This window comes from Lissotriton helveticus, chromosome 12, assembly GCF_964261635.1.
Source record: "Lissotriton helveticus chromosome 12, aLisHel1.1, whole genome shotgun sequence".
Classification (NCBI taxonomy): domain Eukaryota; kingdom Metazoa; phylum Chordata; class Amphibia; order Caudata; family Salamandridae; genus Lissotriton; species Lissotriton helveticus.
The window spans coordinates 649,534,715-649,557,012 of NC_136073.1; the positions used below are offsets into that span (position 1 = coordinate 649,534,715).

Consider the following 22,298-nt stretch of genomic DNA (forward strand, 5'->3'; position numbering starts at 1 on the left):
TGACAACATGCATCAAATCCTCCCTTGGATTGCTTATATGCAGGCAGCTTTTACCAGCATGGGTTGGGTGAACATATACTGCAGTTATTAGTCCCCGTACCCCCTGGAACTCAAAAGAGGGAGAGACTTGTTTCTCAAAAGTCCCTTATTACAACATGAACACATAGAGCTTGTGAAACCCATTGTATAGGGGCATTTATTTTTAAAAACTGTTCAGGGTATGGAGCTTTCCTTTCACTCCTATCTAATGAAAGGGATAGATTTCTGTTGGTACGATTCAAGGTTAATGTTAGACCTGTCAGGCCTAGGGTGGTCTTCCCTATTTTTTTTCGCCTTGGCCTCATTTTTCCCACCTACTTTTTGTTGGCCTTAGGTCTCTGGGCACCTTCCCATTGTTTCCCAATGTTAAGGTGCAGATGCTCTCTTCCCCTAAGATGGCTGCCATTGACCCCTGCTACTGCAGCGTGGTCTTTTTAGGCGCACTCTAGTAGCCAGGAGCTGACTGGAACCCTTAAACTATGTAGCAATGCCAGCCTTCCAGCCTGCCCATAGCTAGAATGAGGGAAGCTCCTGGAACCTTCTAGAACAGGGGAGGTGACACCAACTGCCACTGCCAACTACCAACTGTCGCTATATAAGAAAAGGGAGGGAAACTTTTCAGTCAGAGCGGAGTAGAGAGTTGGGGCATCACTGACCTGGGGGACCAACGCAGGAGATTTAGCACTGGGAGTGACAGGGCTTAGGTGCTGCCTTCCAAGTAGAGTGAGGAACCCTGAACTAGCCCACTGATCTGGCCCGGCGGGAGGGGAACCCAGGGACCACCTGAAGTGACCTGCTGTCAAGCCTTCAACTCTAACCCCCCCTCAAGAAACCAAGGAACTACAAACAAAGGGCGTCAGAACCAACATGCGCCAAGAAGAAGCTTTCCCGCGCTAATCAGGAATCTTGGGGATCAACCAGGTACTGATCTGCCTGCCAAGCGCTCTCCCCTCTCTGCGCCAACCCCCCCTGACTGAACTGCGAGCCTAAACCTGAAGTGACTAGGGCCACCTGAGAAGCGCTCTTCCCCCCCTCAGCGCTAGAACGCTGACCTGCCTGATACCTGCGACGGCTATTTTGCCAGCATTATCTATCCAGCGCTCGTCAACTGTGCCCCCACTGGGAAGCGCTGTGAGGCCAGAGCCCCTGTCTGTCATGAAGCGCTGTGAGGCCAGAGCCCCTTTATTTCACGAAGCGCTGTGAGGCCAGAGCCCCTTTCTGTCACAAAGCGCTAGAGTTGAGACTGCCCCCTCAGCGCTGGAGAGACTGAGCGCACTGCGGAACTCACCGTCGCAGCCTGGCACTCCCTTGGCCGGTGCTGCCTTCATCACCCCCTCGGTGGCCCCCGGGACCAGGAGAGGGCCGCCGCCACATTCCACAAGGCTGCTCCGGGCCCGAAGCCGTTGCCTCCCCTGTCACATGGTGAGGGGACGCCTGTCGCGTCACCAGCCGCACCCCCTCCACCACTTCCTGCTGTCGAGCGTGAGGCCTAGACGCCCCCACAGGCTGCTCTGCAACCAGCAGCTGCGGGCGCGCCTCCTCCCTGTCTCCTACAATTGGTCCTGGGCCCAGTGAGACTTGGTAGGCCTGGGACCCGGGGCAGATCCCGCAGCAGCGCTCGACGAGAGCGAGAGATCCTCTCCTGCTTGCTGCACCCGCGGGGCCTCGTGAAGCCCGGCTGCACCTCGCGACTGCCCCCCACAGTGCCAGACCACCGGAGAGCTCCCGAAGGAGCCCGAGCCCTCCTACACCAGTTGACCCGCCGCAAGGGCCCCGGAGGGCCAAAGATAGAAGGTAACCCCCAGGGGAGGAGGGCGGAAGGCCGGAGAAGGCCCCGAATTCGCCCCTCCCCCGGGGAACATCGTGGTTGGGCCCTGTTGGCCTTAGATGACTCTGGGTGGGGGAGAAGTTCTTGCGAGACTGCCAGGCCTCTGAACTGGGCCAAGACATTGGTTAACCCCTGCCTGGGGTCCAGACGAATGCCAGCTGGTGTAGGCCCTGATGCTTGGGTAATGGTGGTATAAGGAAGTGCTTTTGCTGAATACAGTGGAATCTGTGCCTTAATGAATGCCCAGTTCTCTCGCCTAATGAGCTGATGCCCAATCTTCACTGTGATGTCCATTAATACAGAATGAAATGTTTTACTCCTACTTAATGGACGGTTTACTCTTGTCCAAGGCAAAGTTTCCTGGATGCTTTTAGTCACTAAATGAGATGGTTGCTTATATGAAGAAATGGTTATTGATGCTTGATGCAATGTTATTTGAATGTCTTTATAAAGATTGCCTTGCAGGTGCTGATTAGGAGCAAGGTTGTTGCCAAGCCCACGGTTATCTAATATTTAATATTTATTCATTTAAGTATTTATTGCAGAGTGATGAGACACATGTGCTTTTAAGGGAAACTAATAAGTTATTGCTACTGTGAATTTTTGATTGCCCTGATTCTAATCTTATATAAAAGCTTATTAATTTGAATCAAACGTAACTGGTGGGGTCTATGTCCTTGCCTGCACTTATTGTCTCAGTGGATGCGTGTGCTGTGTAGTCACTTAACACCTGAGCTTTCAGGTGCCTACCTGCTCATGCCAGGCTACCCCCGGGGAACTGGTGACCTCAGTTCCTACATTTGGTGGCGAGCGGTGGGATCCAGGACCTGTGACTATACAGCACCCTCCAGTGGGACAGAGTGCGCTGCAATTAGACTGGACACCTATCGTGCCTACAACCTTTCTCAATTAACCCCCCCACTGTCTAGCTTGTAGAGTGTGTAGAGACCTGTGTTGACCCAGTATTGTACCCACGTCCTAATATCTTTCCTTGATTTTATCTGGGTCCCCACCTGGCAAAATGGAGTTCCAGCTAGGTGATCTGGAGGAGTACACAGTGGTGCAGCTTAGGGAATTTTGTCAGGGGATGGGGGTGCCGGTTGGGCGGATAGCCGCAAAGAAAGAACTCCGTACCGCCTTGAGGGCATGGTTAAGGGCCCACCCAGAGAAGAGAGGGGATGGGGAACAGGAGGGACAGGTCACGCAATGGGAGGCGGGCACTCCAGAAGACCCAGGCCTGCTCAACATTGATATGTCCGACAATGTGTTGCCAGGAAGACGTTCCGGGGCAGGGAGTAGTGTATCTGGGGGGAGCGCGTCATCGCAGGAGTATGAGGACAGGAGGGAGGAGAGGCGATTGAAGTGGGAGCTTGCCAAACTAGAGCACGAGAGGGAAAGAGAAAGGGAATATAAGAAGCTTGCTTTGGAGGAACAAAAGTTAGCTATGGAAGAAAGGAAGTTGGCGCACAAGCTTCAGCTTAAAGAAATTGAGCTGCGAGCATTGCAATTGGGTGCGCCAGGAAGTCCCAATGGTGGCAGCGTACAAGGGGTTCAACAGGAGCCCAGATTTTGGTTACCCAAGGAGGTGATCGCAAGCTACACACAGGGGGATGACATTGCTAGGTGGTTGGAGGCGTATGAAGTGGCCTTGACCGCCCATGGGTGCCTGAGAAACTCTGGGGAGGTGGCCTGTATCGTTATATACCTCCCAACATCAGGGACACCCTCCTGTACTTGGATAAGGCAGACCAGTTCAGGTATTCCCCCATGAAGGAGGCGCTCATTAAAAAGTTCGGCCTCAATCCTGAAAGGTATCGCCAAAAGTTCCGTGGCAGCCATAAGCTGTCCACTCAGAATTGGGGGTGGATTTCTTTGACTATGCCCGTAAGGCTCTGGATTGTTGGGTGCGTGGCAGCGAGGTGCATGATTATGAGGGCCTGTACAATCTTTTTTTGAGAGAGCACCTCTTGGATAAATGTTTTTCGGAGCTGTGCCAACATCTGGTGGACCGCAAGCTGACTGATCCCCGTGAGCTTGCGGAGGAGGCGGATACTTGGGTCAGCACCCGGGTGTCACACAAGGCCCCCGGGGGAGATGGCCCAAAAGGCGGACAGGGCGGCCCCCAGAAGAAAGAGGGGGAGATAAAAAGAAGGAGTTCTCAGAAGGCCCACAAACTAGACAGTTTGGGAGAGGAGTAGGGACCCCACCTCAGTCCAGTTCCCCAAAGCCCACTTACCTTGTCAAGAGTCAGCAGCCAAAAGTTGTCCGGTGCTATGAATGTGGGGAGGTTGGACACTACAAGGGAGATGCCCAGTGTCGCAAATGACCACCAGCCCCCACAGGTGGCAAGAGTCCTGGGGTGGCTAGTGTAGCGCTTGGGATAGAACTGCCCCTAGATAGGGAGGGGGAGTAGACAGGCCTGATCCTGGTTTCACTTGGGGATAGAGAGATGGTCCCAGGACGCCCTTACCATGGAATACTGCTAAGTACCAGCAGAGGGTGAAGGTCAATGGGGAGGAGGTGGACGCTCTGAGGGACACAGGTGCCAGCATGACCACCGTAGTGAGGCGGCTGGTGTCCCCTGAGCAAGTAGTACCTGATGTGTTCCATCCGGCTGTGTTGGCTGACGGCAGTCTGAGCTACTATCCCGTGGCTCAAGTTCCCTTTGAGTGGGGAGGAGTTCAAGGCCCGTTGAGAGTTGCGATAAGCCCTGCCTTGCCTGTGGACTGTCTGCTAGGAAACGACCTGGAACATACCGCCTGGAAGGAAGTGGAGTTTAAGGCCCACACTGAGATGCTGGGGTTACCAGAATGGACTTGCGTGGTCACGCTGTCCATGGCTGCCCGTCAAGAAACTCAACTCGGGTTGGAGCCTGAGACAATGGCCCAACCTAATGCTGGTCCTGAAGGGGAGAATGGAGTGGAGAACACACCCCATGTGATGGATGGGGAGCCTGTGGAGGTACCCCCGGAGTCCGTGGAGGTGGATGTTGTTCCCGTGGGGGACTAGCCGACCCTTGCCGAGTGGCATGTGGAAGGAGGGCCTACCCGGGAAGAATTCTGTCGGGCGCAAAAGGAGTGCCCCACGCTTGAAGGCATGCGGCGACAGGCCGAAGCCCAAGCGATTCATCAGGAGACCGGCAGTTTTCACTTGTACTGGGAGAATGGCCTCCTTTACAGTGAGCCTAAGGTTCCGGTGCATGGATCCTCGAGGGCCTTAGTGGTCCCCCAATGCTACCGGGCCTTCTTATTGGAATTGGCGCATGAGATTACTTTAGCTGGACACCTGGGCCAGGACAAGACCTTTGCGAGGCTAGTCCCACATTTTTATTGGCCCAGGATGAGAGTTGCCTCTGACACCTACTACAAGACCTGCAAGACTTGCCAGGCAAGTGGCAAGACGGGGACCAAAGTGAAGGCCCCTTTGGAACCGCTCCCGATGGTCGGGACCCCTTTTGAGCGGGCCGGTATCGACATCGTTGGGCTGTTAGACCCCCCGACCTCTGCGGGACACCGGTTCATCTTGGTGTTAGTGGACCACGCCACTCGGTACCCAGAGGCTATTCCTCTGAGGACCATCACTGCACCTGTGGTGGCGCGGGCCCTGATGGGGATATTTACCAGAGTGGGATTCCCCAAGGTCGTGGTGTCAGACAGGGGCACAAACTTCATGTCGGCCTACATGCAGGCCATGTGGAAGGAGTGCGGAGTGACCTATCGGTTCCCCACTACTTACCACCCCAAGACTAACGGGCTCGTAGAGCGCTTCAACAAGACCTTGAAGGGTATGATTGGGAGCCTGCCAGAGGAATTGAGGTGGAAATGGGACATCCTCCTCCCTTGCCTGCTGTTTTCATACCGCGAGGTACCACAGAAGGGAGTCGGGTTCAGCCCCTTCGAACTGCTCTATGGCCATCCCGTTCGGGGGCCCCTCAGCCTTGTTAAGGAGGGGTGGGAGAAGACTTCGAAGAAGCTTCCCCGTGATGTCGTCAGCTACATGTTGGCATTCGGCAGCCAGATGGCCAAGCTGTGGAAGGAAGCATCAGACAACTTGGAGGCTAGCCAAGCCGTCATGAAGGAGTGGTATAACCGCAACACTCGGACGGTGGAGTTGGACGCTGGACAGAAGGTGTGGGTCATGGAGCCGGGGGAGCTTAGTGCCCTCCAGGACCGGTGGACTGGTCCGTACGAGATTGTTGAGCGTCGAGGCCAGACCACCTACGTCGTGGATTTGAAGACCCCCCGTCAGCCCCATCGGGTGCTCCACGTCAACCGCCTGAAGCCTCACCATGAGCGATCAGAGCATGCTCTCCTCATGGTGATGGATGGGAGCGAGGAGGAGGAGAGTGAGCCTCTTCCTGACCTTCTGGCGGCCCAGGAGAAGGATGGTTAAGTGGAGGGAGTTGTCCTCTCCCCATCCTTGACCCCAGAGCAACAGAGGGACTGCCGCCAGGTATTGGCGCAGCACGCCTCGTTGTTCTCCCTCAAACCTGGAATTACACATGTGTGTACCCATGATGTGGACACAGGGGACAGTCCGCCAGTAAAAACCAAGTCTTACTGGCTGTCTGAGAAAGTGAAGAACAGCATCCAGGGTGAGGTGGCCAAAATGCTGGAACTGGGGGTGATCGAACCCTCCAGCAGCCCGTGGGCTAGTCCGGTCGTGTTGGTGCCGAAAGCGGCCCCACCGGGCACCGCACCAGAACTTCGGTTCTGTGTGGACTATCGGGGATTGAACTCTGTCACCAAGACAGATGCTCACCCGATCCCATGGGCGGATGAGCTGATTGACCGGCTGGGAGCAGCCAAGTACCTCAGCACCATCGACTTGACATCAGGGTACTGGCAGATTGCCATGGCCGATGGAGCGAAGGAGAAGACAGCGTTCTCCACCCCCGAGGGCCACTTCCCATTCAGAGTGATGCCCTTCGGGCTCAAGAATGCTCCGGCCACCTTCCAGCGGTTGGTGAACCAGGTGGTGTCTGGCCTGGAGTCCTTCTCAGCGGCGTACCTGGATGACATAGCTGTCTACAGTAGCACCTGGGAAGACCATCTGCAGCATCTCCAGGAGGTGCTGCAGGCTCTGCAACGCGCTGGCCTCACCATCAAGGCTAGCAAGTGCCAGATTAGACAGGGATCTGTCGTGTACCTGGGACACCTGGTGGGCGGGGGTAAGGTGCAACCCCTCCCGGCCAAAATTGAGACCATCATGGCCTGGGAGCCCCCCAAAACCCAAACTGAGGTCCGAGCTTTCCTCGGCCTCACAGGATACTACCGCAGGTTCGTCAAGGGATATGGTACCATCGTAGCCCCCTTGACTGAGCTAAAGTCCAAGAAGCAGCCCCGCAAGACGGATGGTCTTGCGGGGCTTCTGGACGGCTGCTTGCCAGGAGGCATTCGAAACACTGAAGCGCGCGATGTGCACAGCTCCGGTGCTGGCCACTCCTGACTTCCAGAAAGAATTCATCGTGCAGACGGATGCCTCAGAGCATCTGTGGCCAAATCAAAAAAAAATAAACAAGTACAGTCTCCTGTGCTTGTTTTCTTTAATTCCCTGGGCGGGTAAGGTCCCATGTTTTTTTTTTACAGAGTTTTATATAGCGCGAACTTGACCCGAATCGGTTATCAAAGCGCTTTACATAGCACCAGTTGTATTACTTGAGGGCACATTAACTTTTGTATATGCATATAGGTCAGAGGTGTACGTGGCCCACTTCTCAAGGATGAGCCAACCCTGATGTCCCCATTTCCCGGGGCCCAGCTTTATAAAATATTGAGAGGGCAGCACATAGGCCCCCTACCGTTTTCAGCCTCCGACTCCATCTTCTGGGGTACAGATAAAGGTAAGAAGGGTGAGGGGGCACGCAGACCCCCTCCCCGGGCTGATTCAAGCCCTAGGGACCCCATTCCCAATGGCCCGGCACTGTTACTAATGGGGAATAACTATACCTTGTGCCATAAGGCAACTATAACTCGCAAGGTCACCATGCACCTCACATTTTACTTCACTCGTGACATCTTCTCTGATATTATTGATAATATCAGTGCAACTTTTGCTGTCAAATTGTTGATGAGATAACAGTTCATGGCTGGGTTGAGTTATAATTACCTTAGGCACAAGTTATAGTTACTTGAGATAACTCTAGCTATAACTGCTGAATTTCTATGGTTTTGAGTGTGGAAAATCTGAACCTAACTGTAACCTCCCTATAACCTTTGGTTTTCAATGAATATATATACCCAATCTACCTTTACCTAAAGCTCTCCCATTTAGTAATAACTATTACCTGTTTTCCAGCCACTCACTTCCATCCCTCCCACGGGTAGTAAAAAATTATAGTTGTATGTGTAGGGCAAAGATCTTGTAGTAAAGATAAGAGAGGTGGAGGCAGAGGTCTTCAGACAAAGGTTTTGGGATAAGCATTTTGCAGTATGTTGCAGTTTGTGAATACGTTCCTGATTGACTCTGTTAATCACATGTATGAAATTTACTTTTTCTTCCAGTTAACACTCCAGCAGGAACTAGCCATTGTACATTGTATGTATACTACCATCACTCAAAGGGAGGTGACAATGAGCAACATGTTGGTGACTGCTGACACTCTGGATAGCATCTTGACGGACTCGGTAAGCAACAGGTTCTCACCGACAGATGGTGATCGTTCATTCAGTCTTGGAAAACCTCAGAACCTTCAGGGCAAAGCAGAATTACTTCTGATCATTCAGTCAGAACTTTGGTATTCCAGATAGTTCCATCATGGTCTGCAGCCGGTATGGAAACTAGCAGTGCTGTGATTGAATGGTTAACAGGGTTATACAGATGGCTCTCTCAAAGTATCTAAACAATTTTGCACAGGATGATCAACTTGTCGCCACAATGGATGTGAGTAGAGAGCCTGGCAGAAGTAGTGCATGGGAGACGCAATGGGGCATAAAAAAAAACAAGATATTACTGACATGAACAAGTCTAATCAGTTACCCAAAGGAAATAGAAGGGATTTTGTTGGATTGGGGATATCATGGGAGTTACAAGAAATATAGCAGCTCTTATAACGAGAACACTGTCTTAGTTTTACAGTGGGTGGGAATGTAGAAATCAACAGAACTATATATCAGAATATTACATATAGAATATCATTTGACAGAGGCAATATGGCAGCCGCCAGCTCAGTCGTGTGAGATGGTAGCCCTGTCCTCCTACACCCGTGAAGAAGATGTGCTGTGGATAGTGAGAGGACGAGAGGGTGAAAGTAGGTCTGAGCACTTACCGAGGTGTGCGAAGCTCAGTCCTGGTACTATTGGCATGTTCAGGTTATCTCAGCAAAATCCGACTTGGATACATTGTAGCCGCACGGGGCCGGGCGTAGACGCCGAGCCGAGAAGCAGCAACTGTTGCAGGCAAAACTACTGGAGAGTCGAGAACAGGATATCGCAGAACACCGATAATGCCGCCTAAAGGAGCTAGAGGGAAAGCCCAGGCCCTGGCTGATGGTGCTACCGCTGCTGCTACAGTGGCAGCCGTTGGAACTGTCTCCGGAACGGTAGGAAAAACCGCGGAGCCGCTGAGCCGTAAGAAAGCCTCTAATCTCAATGGTAAAACAAATAAAGGCGAGAGCTGTGCCCGTGGTAACTCTACGGGCATGGTCTTCCATGCACTATCCCACAAATGTTCTCACAAGGCAAAGGTGGGAAGAGTGGGAAAATGGGGATCCAGGGTGTTCCGAATCCCCAAACAGACAAGCTCCTAGGAACATTGGGTGTTGAAGCTGTTGTTGGTTCCCCCGGTCATCATGAAGGAGAGTTCAGGTGCTCAGCAGATTTCTCTGTATGAAGCTGTTGCCGTGGACAATTTAATATCTGGCAGCAATATGGATCTGGCTAACGGCGCTGGTAAAAAGGATGGGCGCAATCCTGCAGGAGTGAACAACAGTGGGGTGAACCCCTGGAACTGGGTTGCCAAGATACTGAACCAGTTGTACCACAGAAGCTTTGTAATGATAATAACATTGTGGTTAGAAGCGAAAATAGCTCGGTTGGCTTGGCTGGGGCTCTTAATGGGACAGAGTCACACAGTCTAGATTCACTAACGAAGGAGGCGGAGTTGGTGGATCTTGTGAATAAGTTCTTGTCATTATCAGAACATTCGGATATATCCAGTGAGGAGATGATGAGAAATGGGAAAACGCATATGGCTCAACATTGGGATGAACTGAGTGAGCATAGTACTACACCCCCTGAGGATACGGAAAGGGATTCATCGGAGGGGAGCCCCCAGACAATGCGGAAGAAAAGGGCTTTGACAGAGGAGTCTTGCTACTTTGCCAATTCCTCTTTACCGGTGCAAAAGTCAATGGTTAGAACCCCGGATAAATCTGACCCCTCTGTGGTGCGTAGAACACTAGAGTCATCAGAAGAGGTATCCTTGAGTCTTATATATCGAACAGTGATTACTCACAGGGAGGAAACGTGATTAGAAAGCCAAAGGACACAGAATGTCTGTCGTAAATTACAAAATTCAGTACGCGTATCGCCAAGACTTGCCCAGAGTTTACTGCAAGAATTATCGAGGCAGAAGCCTGTATTTTGTATTTGGAGGATAAACTAGCTTCACAAAAGATGATGCTATGGAAACTTATTGATTTGGAGAACAGAGCTCGGCGGAACAATCTGCGAGTCTTCCAAATTCCTGAGGGGGTTGAAGGACAGGACCCTCGTAAATTTATTATTGAATTGTTTACTGAGGCGTTTCCAGAATGAACTCAATTGGACTGGCAGACAGAGGATTCAGAGGGCTCACCGTTTTCCCTTTTCTGTCCGGGCCCGGCCAGGTCAGTCGGCAGAAGTGGCTAAACCAAGGGCCATACTGATTTAATTTAACAACTTTTTGGCACGAGAAGCAGTTTCCGATCTTGCCCGTCTCGATAGGAAAAGAGTTGGCAAGGGGGTTGAATTTTTTGTTAGGCCAGATTACGGCCATCAGACGGTAGAGAAACACTGGCAATTACCTCAGCTTATTCTACCATTTCAAACCAAGGGGGCCCAAGCTTTCTTACTACAACCAGCCAAACTTAAAATCATCCATAAAGGGAATACTAGGTTTTTCACCTCTGAAATTTTGACGAAAGAGTTTCTGCAAACCCTCAAAGAAGGATAAGGAGGGATTAGGCTAATAGAATTATTATCAAATTTGCAGCTTCCTTTTGTGCTCTTATGCCTAATTATTTGCATAACTCTTGTTTATAAAGTTGTATACCCCCCAGCTGTTGCAACAGGTTATGTCATGGGGGAAGAGAATGAGTATGCATACTGTCTGTGGCCTATTGATCTGTAGGTTAATGTTTTTTTTGTTAGGTTGAATTGTTGGGGGACTTCACGGGTGTTGGAGGGACTTTTGGGTGTAGGGAGCATGTCACCGCTAGGACTAACAGTCCTAAAGCCTCGAGGTAGTGGGGCTGTGGGGTGTGCTGTTGGGGTGGTGTTGGGGGTGAGGGTGGTGGAGAGGGTAAGGAGGAGGGTGGGGGTAAAAGTAAAAGAAAAAGGAAGATTCATAGCAGCAAATAAAAGTACAGAGGGTTAAAAGGTTTGCGTATAGGCCTGTAGGTATGGCAACCTTGAATTTATGGCAAATTTAGGCCTTCGAATATGCACACTGAATGTGTGCGGGTTAAATAATTATAATAAAAGGCAGAGGGTCTCCAGAGAGCTTCGGGTGTTTCAGCCCGATGTGGTGTATCCACATCGGGCTGATTTTGGACCATTGTGGAATGTAGGACAGGAGGGGTTATATTTACCCTCTGTACAATATACAGCTCTAACCTTGATGAAGCCCCAAAATTGGAATATTTGAATGGGGAGCTTGCTACATGGCCCATTCTGTTATTCTTGTGTGGGGATCTTAATATAAATTTGACCTCCGAAGCTTTTCAAAATTGGAGGCGAAACTATAAAGGTAGGAAACCCCGGGTCATCAAGGCTCTATTTCAATTACTAAATCTGTGTATACCCAAGGGTGACCTTGGACCATGCACTTGTGGTAGTTGAAATCCCGGACCTTGCTCGGTGTGTAGCCCCGAGAACGTTTACATTTGACAGGAAGCATTTGATGGATGAAAAATTTATTGAACACATGAAGGTGTGGATAAAGGAATTTTTGCAAATTAATAGACACTCCGCGTCCTGAGGGACTGTATGGGATACATCCAAAGCTGGATTTAGAGGGGAAACACAGAGCCGGGGACTGTGTTAAAATTTCTCAGTCTATGATGTTGCTTGGTATTGGGGAAGATTTCCGCCAGGGGCAGCTACTATATGAACACGTTATCCTATTTTTATGGCCACGGTGGTTGCTCAGTTGGCAATTGCCTCACTTTAGCTACAGCAAGAGGCTCCGCCCTTTGAGATGTGGCGGGCCAAGTTTCTCAATGAGTACCACATGGAATACAGTTTATATCCTGTTAAAGGATATAGAAAAAGGAGATTAGGGTTAATGATTTGGGGGGTGATGAGGGAGGGGGAACATCCTTTACGACGCGGATGTTACCCCGCAGTACCGTTACAACGCGTATTTTAGAACGCAAGTTGTAACCACGACTTGCGCTGGAGGGCGCTAAAGGACAAGGAATAGTAGATTTACTATTCCAACACCTTCCCTACTGTACATAGGCTGGTGTTGGAATAGTAAATTAAACTATTCCTAAGTCCGCACCCCTACAGCGCAAGTCGTGGTAACTACTTGCGTTGTAAAATACGCGTTGTAACAGTACGCGTGGTAATACCACGCGTCGTAACAACGTACATCCGTGAGGGAGTATATGACGGGGTAATTAAGTCTATTATGTATCATATAGTTTGTACTTCATGTTAACTTGATGTCGAGGGCATTGGTTAGGATTGGGGCTTAAAATGGGCAATGATGGAAGTCTTGATGTATGTGTTCAGTTATGTATTATTTATTTTGCTACTATGGAATTCTTATAAAATTTAAAAAATAGTCGATCATTTGACATAAATATCATGTCCTAAATGTGGCAATAATGTTTATGAACAATGTTTAGTACAGAGTATTATGTGAGTCAATATTCTGACCATGCTATTCAGGTACAACACCTTCAATAGAATTTGACAAAGGATGACAGATTTAATAAAATAAGGGCTGTTAGCAGGAAAATCAGTAGCGCTCAGACAGGCTGATGTACCGTATGAAAATCCAGTATGTATGGCCACATGTTGACCTTGCACTTGGGGCCGTTCATTGAAGGCAGAGCAGAAAAACTCTATGTGCAGTACTGCATTGACACCAGCTGCAACTGTGTCATAACATTATGTCAGATGGACCTATATGATAGATTAGGTGCTAGTTCAGCTGTGTCTGCAGCAAGAAGTTATATTTGATTTCACAGACTTTGAAATTCAGCGATAGTATTTCTATTTCAATTAAACTGCAAACACTTAACGTAACACTGTATCCATACACATTATTTTTAAAATGGCCTTATTAACTAAGTAAGTTTAAGTAAGTCCGTTTTATTTGTAAAGTGCATAGTTAATTAAAACCATTGCACAGATAAAAAATTAATTAACTATAAAATATGGCATGTTCCAAACAGTTTTGTTATGTACACACCGGTTTCTCATGTATTTCCATTAAGAATTCTTTAGGAAGGAGTAAAATGCAATGTGCTGATCTTTTTAACTACCATCTCTGATACTATTGTGGGTGCAATATTCAATTATTCCCTTTTAATAGTTTTAGTAAGGAGTTTCTCTGCTGTTAGCACTCAAAAGACAACAGTTAATTTTGTGTTATCTAGTGTTTGAATGTTATGTTTTTTATCATTCCAGGTCCTTTAGTTTGGTGTAGTAGTACTTTAGAGTTGATAGTGATGAATTAATATATTGATATTAGGGTGTGTCGTGAGGAAGAAAGAAATAGTGGGGCATATTATCAAGGACAGGCGATACATTATCACCGCTTTTATCGGCAGGAAACTGCCGATAAAACGGCAATAATGGCCTTGATAATATGCTCTATGAATTCTAATCGAAGCCCATGTTAGATGTGAACACTTCTAACATGGGCTTCAATTGGAATTCATAGAGCATATTATCAAGGCCATTATCGCCGCTTTATCGGCAGTTTCCTGCCGATAAAAGCGGCGATAATGTATTGCCTGTCCTTAATAATATGCCCCAGTGTGCCTTAAATGGTCTGCCTGTAGAAAATGAGTGTACTCAACATCATTATGCAATGCACATTAGGATAAGCATGACACTCTCATACTTTTGTAGGGAAATCTGACACCACCAGCTAAACTATAACCTGCATCTACACTGCACTTCCATACCACACTTTCACTACCTACATCGTACATGAAACCTACATCCCAATGTTTGCTGTTCTACACTCCTGCATCACAAAAGACATCAGTTACAACTAGCTAGCATATACTTCTTTCCTAGAGTTCAAGTACACTCTTTAAATCAGGAGTCTCAAACCTTCCCTGAGCTACTGTCTAATATAGGAATTTTATAAATGCACACAGAGACCAAATAACTTAAACACTGCCCCTAGAGTACCCTTAAGTTCTTCATTCCAGATATAGGGAGCATAAAGTATTAATAGAACAGGAGCTGTAACGCAAAGGTTTACAATTGGGGTCCCTGAGGATCAGTGTTGTCCCTTTGCTCTTGAAACACCTAAATAGAGAGATGAGTATAAGAGAGGAAGATAAATAAAACAAAAAGAAATAATGACAAAATAAAGAAAGAAATCAGGAAAGAAAAACGGAAAGAAAGGAAGAAAGAAAGAAAGAAAGAAAGGAAGAAATAAAGAAAGAAAGAAAGAAAGAAAGAAAGAAAGAAAGAAAGAAAGAAAGAAAGAAAGAAAGAGAAATATAGGAAAAGAAATAACAAAATAAAGGAAAAAAACAACGAGGACAAAATACCCAGAGAAAAGAGTCAAATGCAGGAAATGAAGGAAGAAAGCAATTAAGAAGACATGAAAGACGAAGAAACAAACTAGGAAAGGTTGAATGAAAATACAGGAAGAAAGAAGGCATGGTAAAAAAGAAGTACGCAAAAGAATGAAGAGCACAACAGAGAAAGAATAAAGTAAGAAGGTGAGAGAAAGAAAAAGACAGCGAGAAAACAATGGAAGGAAAGAAAGAAAAAAAATAAGAGAAAAAAAGTAGAAGAAAACAGAAGGGAGAAGATCAGATCAGAGGTGGAATTAAGAAAAGATCCTTGTGGATGAAGAAAAGAGAACAAGAAAGAAAAAGAACAATAAGTAAAAACACCAAAAGGAGAAATACAGAAAAAGAATAACAGGTGAGGGAAGATGAAGGCAGAGAAAACAGATAAGACTGAAAAAAAGAAGGGAGAGAAGGAAACAACCAGAGAAAGAAAAACATTGAGAAAGATGGAGATAGGACAAAAGAAAAGAAAGAGAAAAGGAGGGAAATTAAGTAAGAGTAGTAGAAAGAATAATAAACGAAGAAAAGAGAAAAACAGAAATTGGAGAAAAAAGAAAAAATTAAAGAAGAAAGGAAAGAATTACTGAGAGACACAAGATTGAAAAAGAGAAGAAAGAAATAGTAAGAAAGATACAAAGAACTGGAAAATGGAGGAAAAATTGAAAATAGAGGTTGAAATGAGAAAAAAAGAAAGAAAAATATCAAGAAGAATATTAAGCCAATAAGAAAAAAAGAAAGAGAACTGAAAAAGAATGCACAACAAAGGAGGGAAGGAAAGAGATAGTGTAAACAAATAGGGGGGAAGCGGGAAAGAGGGAAAAATAAAGAAAGAGGACAGCAAGAAAGAGAGAATAAAATACATTGAGAAATGAAAGAGAGACATAAAAACAAGGAAAACAGAAAGACATGTAAAATGAGGCTAGAAAGAAGTAGAAAACAAAAAAATTATTTTCAGAAAAGGGTAGTCTGCATCCTCAAGCACTGTCAGCGTTTGAGTAAATCATAGGAACGGGAGCTGTGTTTTAAATAGCTGTGTTATCAGGTGGGCACCTGTATATTCTCAAGCTTGTTGACAGGCAATTATCATATGTGAGCTACTCAATGGCAGTCTGCGAGCTACTAGTAACATGTGATTGATTAGTTGGAGACCATTGCTTTTAATCCACCAATAGGAAACACGCCACTTCCTACTCTTTAAGTCTCGCTTACTTCTGTAACTACATTCCACCTCCTTCGGAGCCCTACATTAACACCTGCACCAGACATTCTATACGTTTTTTATTTTTTTTGAAAACATATTTTATTAGGTTTTCATGCAATGCACAAACAATTCACCGATACATGCAACTTCATTACCTTAGTCTCGCAACACTTGACCAATAATTGTATCCCCATCCAGATTTTGCCTCGCCCTGCCAAGTCTGTGTTAGTCCATCCATTTGTTCCACATATAGAGTGAGGCCTTTCTAATAGCAAGAGTTATATCCCAGTGAACCCGAGACACAGTTCTACAGGGCTAAATTGTGTTGCTCTGAGCCTATTCAGGCACTGTCAGCCTCTATGTTTCAGCACGGATTAAAACAAGCAAAATCCCCCCCTTCAACTCAAACTCCCCACCCTCTACCCCCCCGAACCCTACCACCTACCTCCCCTCAGACATGTCGCTTTCCCTAGCCGCGCATGTAATGCTCATAATGTGTTCTGCATACTCCACCCTAGTCCTATGTCAGTAGCCCACATCTCCGCCGGAGGGACACTCCCACTTCCACGCTTGCTCCTCCCATTCTCTCAACTCACTACCTGTTGTTGCAGTCTCATATAATAAAGAGGGCCCCCATAGCCGGCGAGGTCAGTCATCATCCTCAGTCGGATTCTTGAGCAAATCCACCAACGCCACCCAGGCTCTCGCCGACTCCCAGAATTTGTCGTTGTCAGTCCTCCGAGCTAATTGGAGGCGGAGCGTCCCCTCGCAATCCGCCCACTTAGTAAAGTCACTTAGCCAGCGTGCAACGCTAGGGGCCGTGGCCGCCTTCCAATGGCTAGTGATTTCACGCTTGGCTAGAACTAACCCCAGGTCTAGGAACTTACTGGTGGTTTTGTTGTGGGAAGTGTGAGGGAACCAGTGCAACAGGCATACCCCTGGAGTATTCTGCAGGTCCCTCTCCGTCACCTCCGTCAGTTTGGCCAGTACCTCTCCCCAGAATCCCCGAAGCAGCGGACAATCCCAGAACATGTGTATGCATACCGCACCCTCCAGTCTGCATCGTGGGCAGGTAGCGTGGGAGCCAAAAAACTTTGTGAGGCGTAAGATACGCCCGATGAAACACATAAAATTGAATACGTTGGAATCTTGCGTTTCGGGAACATTTCCAGGCCCGTTCCATTAACAATTCCCAAGGTTTCTCCTCTATAGGCGTTCCCAGGTCAGTTTCCCACTTAATACGCAGTCCCTCCAGAGGTGTCCTCAAGCCCTGGATCAACCTCCGATACAAGCACGTCACCGCCTTGATCCTACCTACAGAGGTGACCACATACTGGCAGGGAAGGAAGACCCGTGGTTTCGCTAACCCTTTTTTCCAGTGCTTGCGCACAGCAGCTGTTGATCCCGCGTTCAAGAGAAAGTCCTGAGCAGGAAGTTCGTGCCTCTGCATGAGGTCTTGAAATGGTAAAAGTGCACCATCTTCATACAGATCTCCAATGGAGGAGATCCCCGATTCCTCCCAGTCATGTAGCCGCTGTCAATCTCCTCCATGGGGGAGCTCCTCACAGAACCACACCGGGATCTCAGGGGCATATGCCGGACCCCTTTATTGCGTCGTATAGCCCTATACCAACATTGCCTCAGGACCCATAGATCCCTGGATACCTCACGTTCCCGCATAGGGAACGGTAGCAAAATCCGACTCAAGTGACGAAGCTCTAGGTCCCTTCTTCTCTGGTTTGTCTCCATTCCCAGCTTCCCTGCCAGCCGTTGTGTGAGCCATTGGAACTGGGCTGCATTGTAGTAAGCCTCAAATCCGGCACTGCAAAGCCTCCCTCCCGACGTGGGCGCATCATGGTCGGCAGAAACACTCTTCTTCGTCCCGTTCCCCACAGGAAGATCGAAACCATGGAGTTGAATTGGGCAAAGCACTTTCCAGGTATCCAAATCGGCAGGGTAACAAAGTAATAGAGTAAACGGGGGAGGGTTATCATTTTTAATAATGCCACACGCCCCGCAACCGACAAAGGCAGGGAGGCCCAGAAGTCAAGGTTACTCCTGGTTGAGCGCAGAGCCCTCCCTATGTTACCCTCAAATAAATCAACTGCCTCATGGTAAATTCTAACCCCCAGACCAGACATCCTATAATTTATACCTACATACTGACCAACAACTCCTGCACCACCACTGTCACTCTCAATACCCACCAAATCATAAGTCTCACAAACTTTACTCTATACAGCTTATCTCAAACATAAACACAACATCCCGCACCGATACCCATAACAAATGCAACAATAAAACTGTTCTGCTTTATCTCTGATTCTGTTGCAAAATAATAGTATACTTGGTTGTGATTTTTGTAACTATTAAATACATTTTTTGCATATTGTGTTCAGAGGTTTTCAATTATGAATACATCTATACATTAGAAAAACATTAATCTGGTCAAACGGAAAAAGTCATAACATCTCAAATGTTATCCACTCTATTTTTTCTGCACATTGACAGTAAAAGAAAGAGAGGTTTATTTCACAACTAAGGACAAAAGAAAGCTGTAAATACATAAATCAATTAAAAAGTAAATGAGCATTCATCAAAGTAAATATTTCTTTGTAACAATATGATGCTCAATATATATCTAGGAGAGAAACCGGTGGATTTCAACACAGGTCTATGATTGTTTCACCTCTTTATATATTTTGCACAGCTTTTAATAAGACTATAACAAACATTAGGTCCCTGATTTAGAGGTTGGCGTACAGGTTATACCGTTGCAAATATGACGGAGTACCCTGCCCTCCAAGCTTTTGTCCACCTGCCTTATTTACAGATGGGCAGACTACAACTTTTCAATCAGTGGATTTCTTGATGGCTCAGTTGACCAAAGCCTAGAATCATTTTCTTTTGCCAATCACTGCAAAAAAACTTGCCTGTGAGGGACAGGAAATAACAATAATGATCTCCACACCTTGGGAGAAAACTCCCAGAGTGTGGAAGTCATGAATCTTTTGTTTTTCAGAAACTGCCGCTTCATGGGTTTCTGAAAAAAAAAGTTAAATAGTTGGTGAACGGCTGTCAAACCGAGGATGGCCATCCACCAAACCTTTTGTACCTTGATGGAAACCGCTGTGACAGTGGTTCCTTTCAAAGTACAGAGATGATCGCTGGGCAAGAGGTCAGCTTGAAACATAACAACTCAAATACCATTGGGGTGGCGGACGCAATGTCCTCTGACACCCTGGAGGACACTGCTTTGCCTGTCAAATACAAAATCAGGCCCCAAATTCCATATTTTCACTCCTAAAGAACTTCTGAAATATCTTAACAAAGGTAGCAATATTGTAACACCGAGAATAGGATTCTTCTTTACATTCCACAGGTAGGCAAGGGCTGAGAACACAAAATAGAGTCAATCTGTATATAACAAACTAATAGATTCAAAGGTAAAGCTCTCTCATAGATCTTGATTTGTATTTTGTAGAATGAATTGCCTATTTTAGTACCAGATTTGCACACAGAAATGTGTGTGCATGTCTGTACTGGTTTGTGTGTGTAGTTGTTTATGTGTGTGAGAAACTGAGAGAAAAGAGAGTAAGAAAGGGGATGAGAGTTAGGGGCTGCACTAATTTTAAATCATGGACTATATTGGCAAAAACCACAGGAGGTAGGTGGTGTTTGTTTTGCAGCAGATTCTGCCAAGGCATGTGCTGGGCCTTTTGTAACAAGCATTGTACTTGCACCCATTTCACCCCCCACACTGTGTCAAGATGCATTACACCATTTGCTAGGAGGCTAGGGCCCATACAAATGAGGGAACACTTTTGTCCAGGTGTTTCTGTCAAATTACTAAGCACTGGCAAAGGCAAACTGGATCGCAGAAGATGTCTAACTCTAAGGGAAGCGGTGCAAAGGTAGCACGCCTACCGAGGCACACTTTGGGAGGTGCCTCGGAGATTCTCAGAAACCCAGTCATCCCCATGAAAATGAAGTTAAGTAATATACCCACCTCCAAATGTGTTCCGATATGCTGGCAGTACAAAACAGAACAGCAGCTTGGAAGTGCCACACATCTTTCACTGTTGCACCCTCTCTGGCCTCTGAGACTTCAGGACTTCACTAGCAAGGTCATGTTTATATCAAGATATACAAGGAGATGAAACAACTGTAGACCTATTTCGTAACACACCACATTGTTATTAGCATGTAGTTCATGTATTATACCATTACAGTACTGTTGATTTATTGACATTGTGCTTTATCATGTATTTCCATGTATTTTTATCTAAGACAGTCCATTATTAATTAGAGTGTTTAAAATACATTTGTGTTAGACTTAAAATAGGTAAAATATTTGTAAATATAATCATTCAGTGTTTTTAAAGCCAGTTTACCTTTTGTTCCGCTCAAAAAGATATTGCAGTCTCTAAGGACAGTATTGTGTTGAAAAGAGGTTAAATATTTCACAAACTCATACCCCTAGTACAGATATTTTATAAGTATAAAACACTAAGGTAATCCAGGTCTAGAGAATAGCCAAATAGAATTAATTATTTCTGATGATATATGCCCCATGCCAATACAAAAAGCGACTAGGTCGAATAGCTCGCACCTCTCGGCCTGTACCAAGCAATACATTTGGTGCACATCCTAAATGGTATCAGTCACTTTTGGATACCTCTGCAGTGCAGAAAGACATTCATTTATAAAAAAAGAAAAGCCTTTTTGATGTGAAATTAAGAAAAGACAAGAATTTCTGATATTTTGATGGACTTATTTATTCATTCATTGGGGGTACCAATATATTTATAATTGTATTATGACCCATTTTTATCCTGTAAACTTTCTTGCTGCTAGGGGTCAAGAAATCTCAGACTACAGCCTTATTTTCAATCTGTTTTGGCAACTGCTGGTTCTACTTGGTCTATTTCAAGGAGTGATTACTTTGTTGTTATTTGCTCCGCTTCTATCTTATTGATAATTGAGTCTTGGGCCTGATTAGGAGTTTGGAGGACAGGTTTACTCCAAAACAAACGTGAGGGATATCCCGACCTCCGTATTACAATTCCATTATATCCTATAGTTGGAACATGTAATATGGCGGACGGGATATCCGTCACGTTTGTGACGGCGTATCCCATCCGCCAAATTCATAATCAAGCCGTTATTGATTTGTTCAAGCATCTCCTGTTTCACAATATTCCCTCTATACCTGATCCATGGTACTTAATACTTGTTTTGGATTTGTTTTTCTCCTCTTGTTCGTCACAAATGTTTCAAATTACCAATATTTCCTATTTCTGCATATTTAGGAGAATTCGCCTGAAGTTGAAAGGATGGCTTTACTGTGTCAAATTTCTCTTACCAAGTGGATACCACAGTCAATATCTTCTAAGATTGTAAATCTGTTTACGGTGCCTTCTATTCCAGAGGAGATTGTTTTTTGGGCCATTCATCAAATGACAATTCAATACGGTAATTTGAAAAAATGCTATGTTGTTGTCAAACACTGTGCTCTCTGGCAGTCTACCGGATTCTACATTCATTTTAGGTCTGTCTGCAAATATTTTATCTGTCTATGGCTCATGTCATCACAACACTCAAATACACAGAGTGGGCTCTGAAGCATGTGGCAACATGTTCTTTCAGTTCCCTTACTCCATTGTTCTTTCAGTTTCCATACTCCATTGTTCTTTCAGTTCCCTTACTCCATTGCTTGTTTAAAGTATTTCTACATTTTGTACAAAACCCATAACAGTATGGCGAATTTATGCATTTTACAGTGGTGATTGAGAATGGATCAATCACTAGCATTGCATATACAATGCAAATTGAAAGTGGAAAGAAGCCACAGGGTATATTTAAGTTATTTTCTACATATATTTCAAACTGATTGTGGCATTCAGAATAGAGTCCCATGCCCATGCCTTTGCCATTTCAGCCCGCATAGTTAAAACAATTAATTTTTTAAGGAAGTGACAATTAATTGGAAGGAAATACAACAGCACCACTATGTGTTGCAATCCCATGTCATAATGGTAATTCAAATAAGCTCTAAAACGATTACTTTCTGTACAGTGCTAATTAAAGAAACAAGCCCTCCGTGCTTATGCCATCAGAAGGCTTCAAAATATGGAACTCCAGCAAGAGGCCTTAGAAGTGAATGGTTGCATCTTAAATACAGGTCCACTGACAGCCACTTTTGAAAGATGCAAATGTATTGCTGCTATTTTGGTTATTATGTTCAAATGATACATATT

The 22,298-nt window shown here is 46.1% G+C and overlaps 1 protein-coding gene across 3 annotated transcripts in view; it reads left to right on the top strand.

Annotated features, from left to right (window-relative positions):
- The window catches only part of LOC144798853 (uncharacterized), an 85,129-nt gene that overhangs the window by 61,689 nt on the left and 1,142 nt on the right, over positions 1–22,298 (top strand). For 2 of the 3 annotated variants that reach the window (XM_078669933.1, XM_078669932.1), the window contains exons 4-5: positions 8,371–8,493; positions 21,351–21,513. In XM_078669933.1, the coding sequence (XP_078526059.1) occupies positions 8,371–8,493; positions 21,351–21,513 (286 nt within the window). The remainder of the gene's footprint in view (positions 1–8,370; positions 8,494–21,350; positions 21,514–22,298) is intronic. The other variant, XM_078669934.1, reaches the window with a different exon arrangement.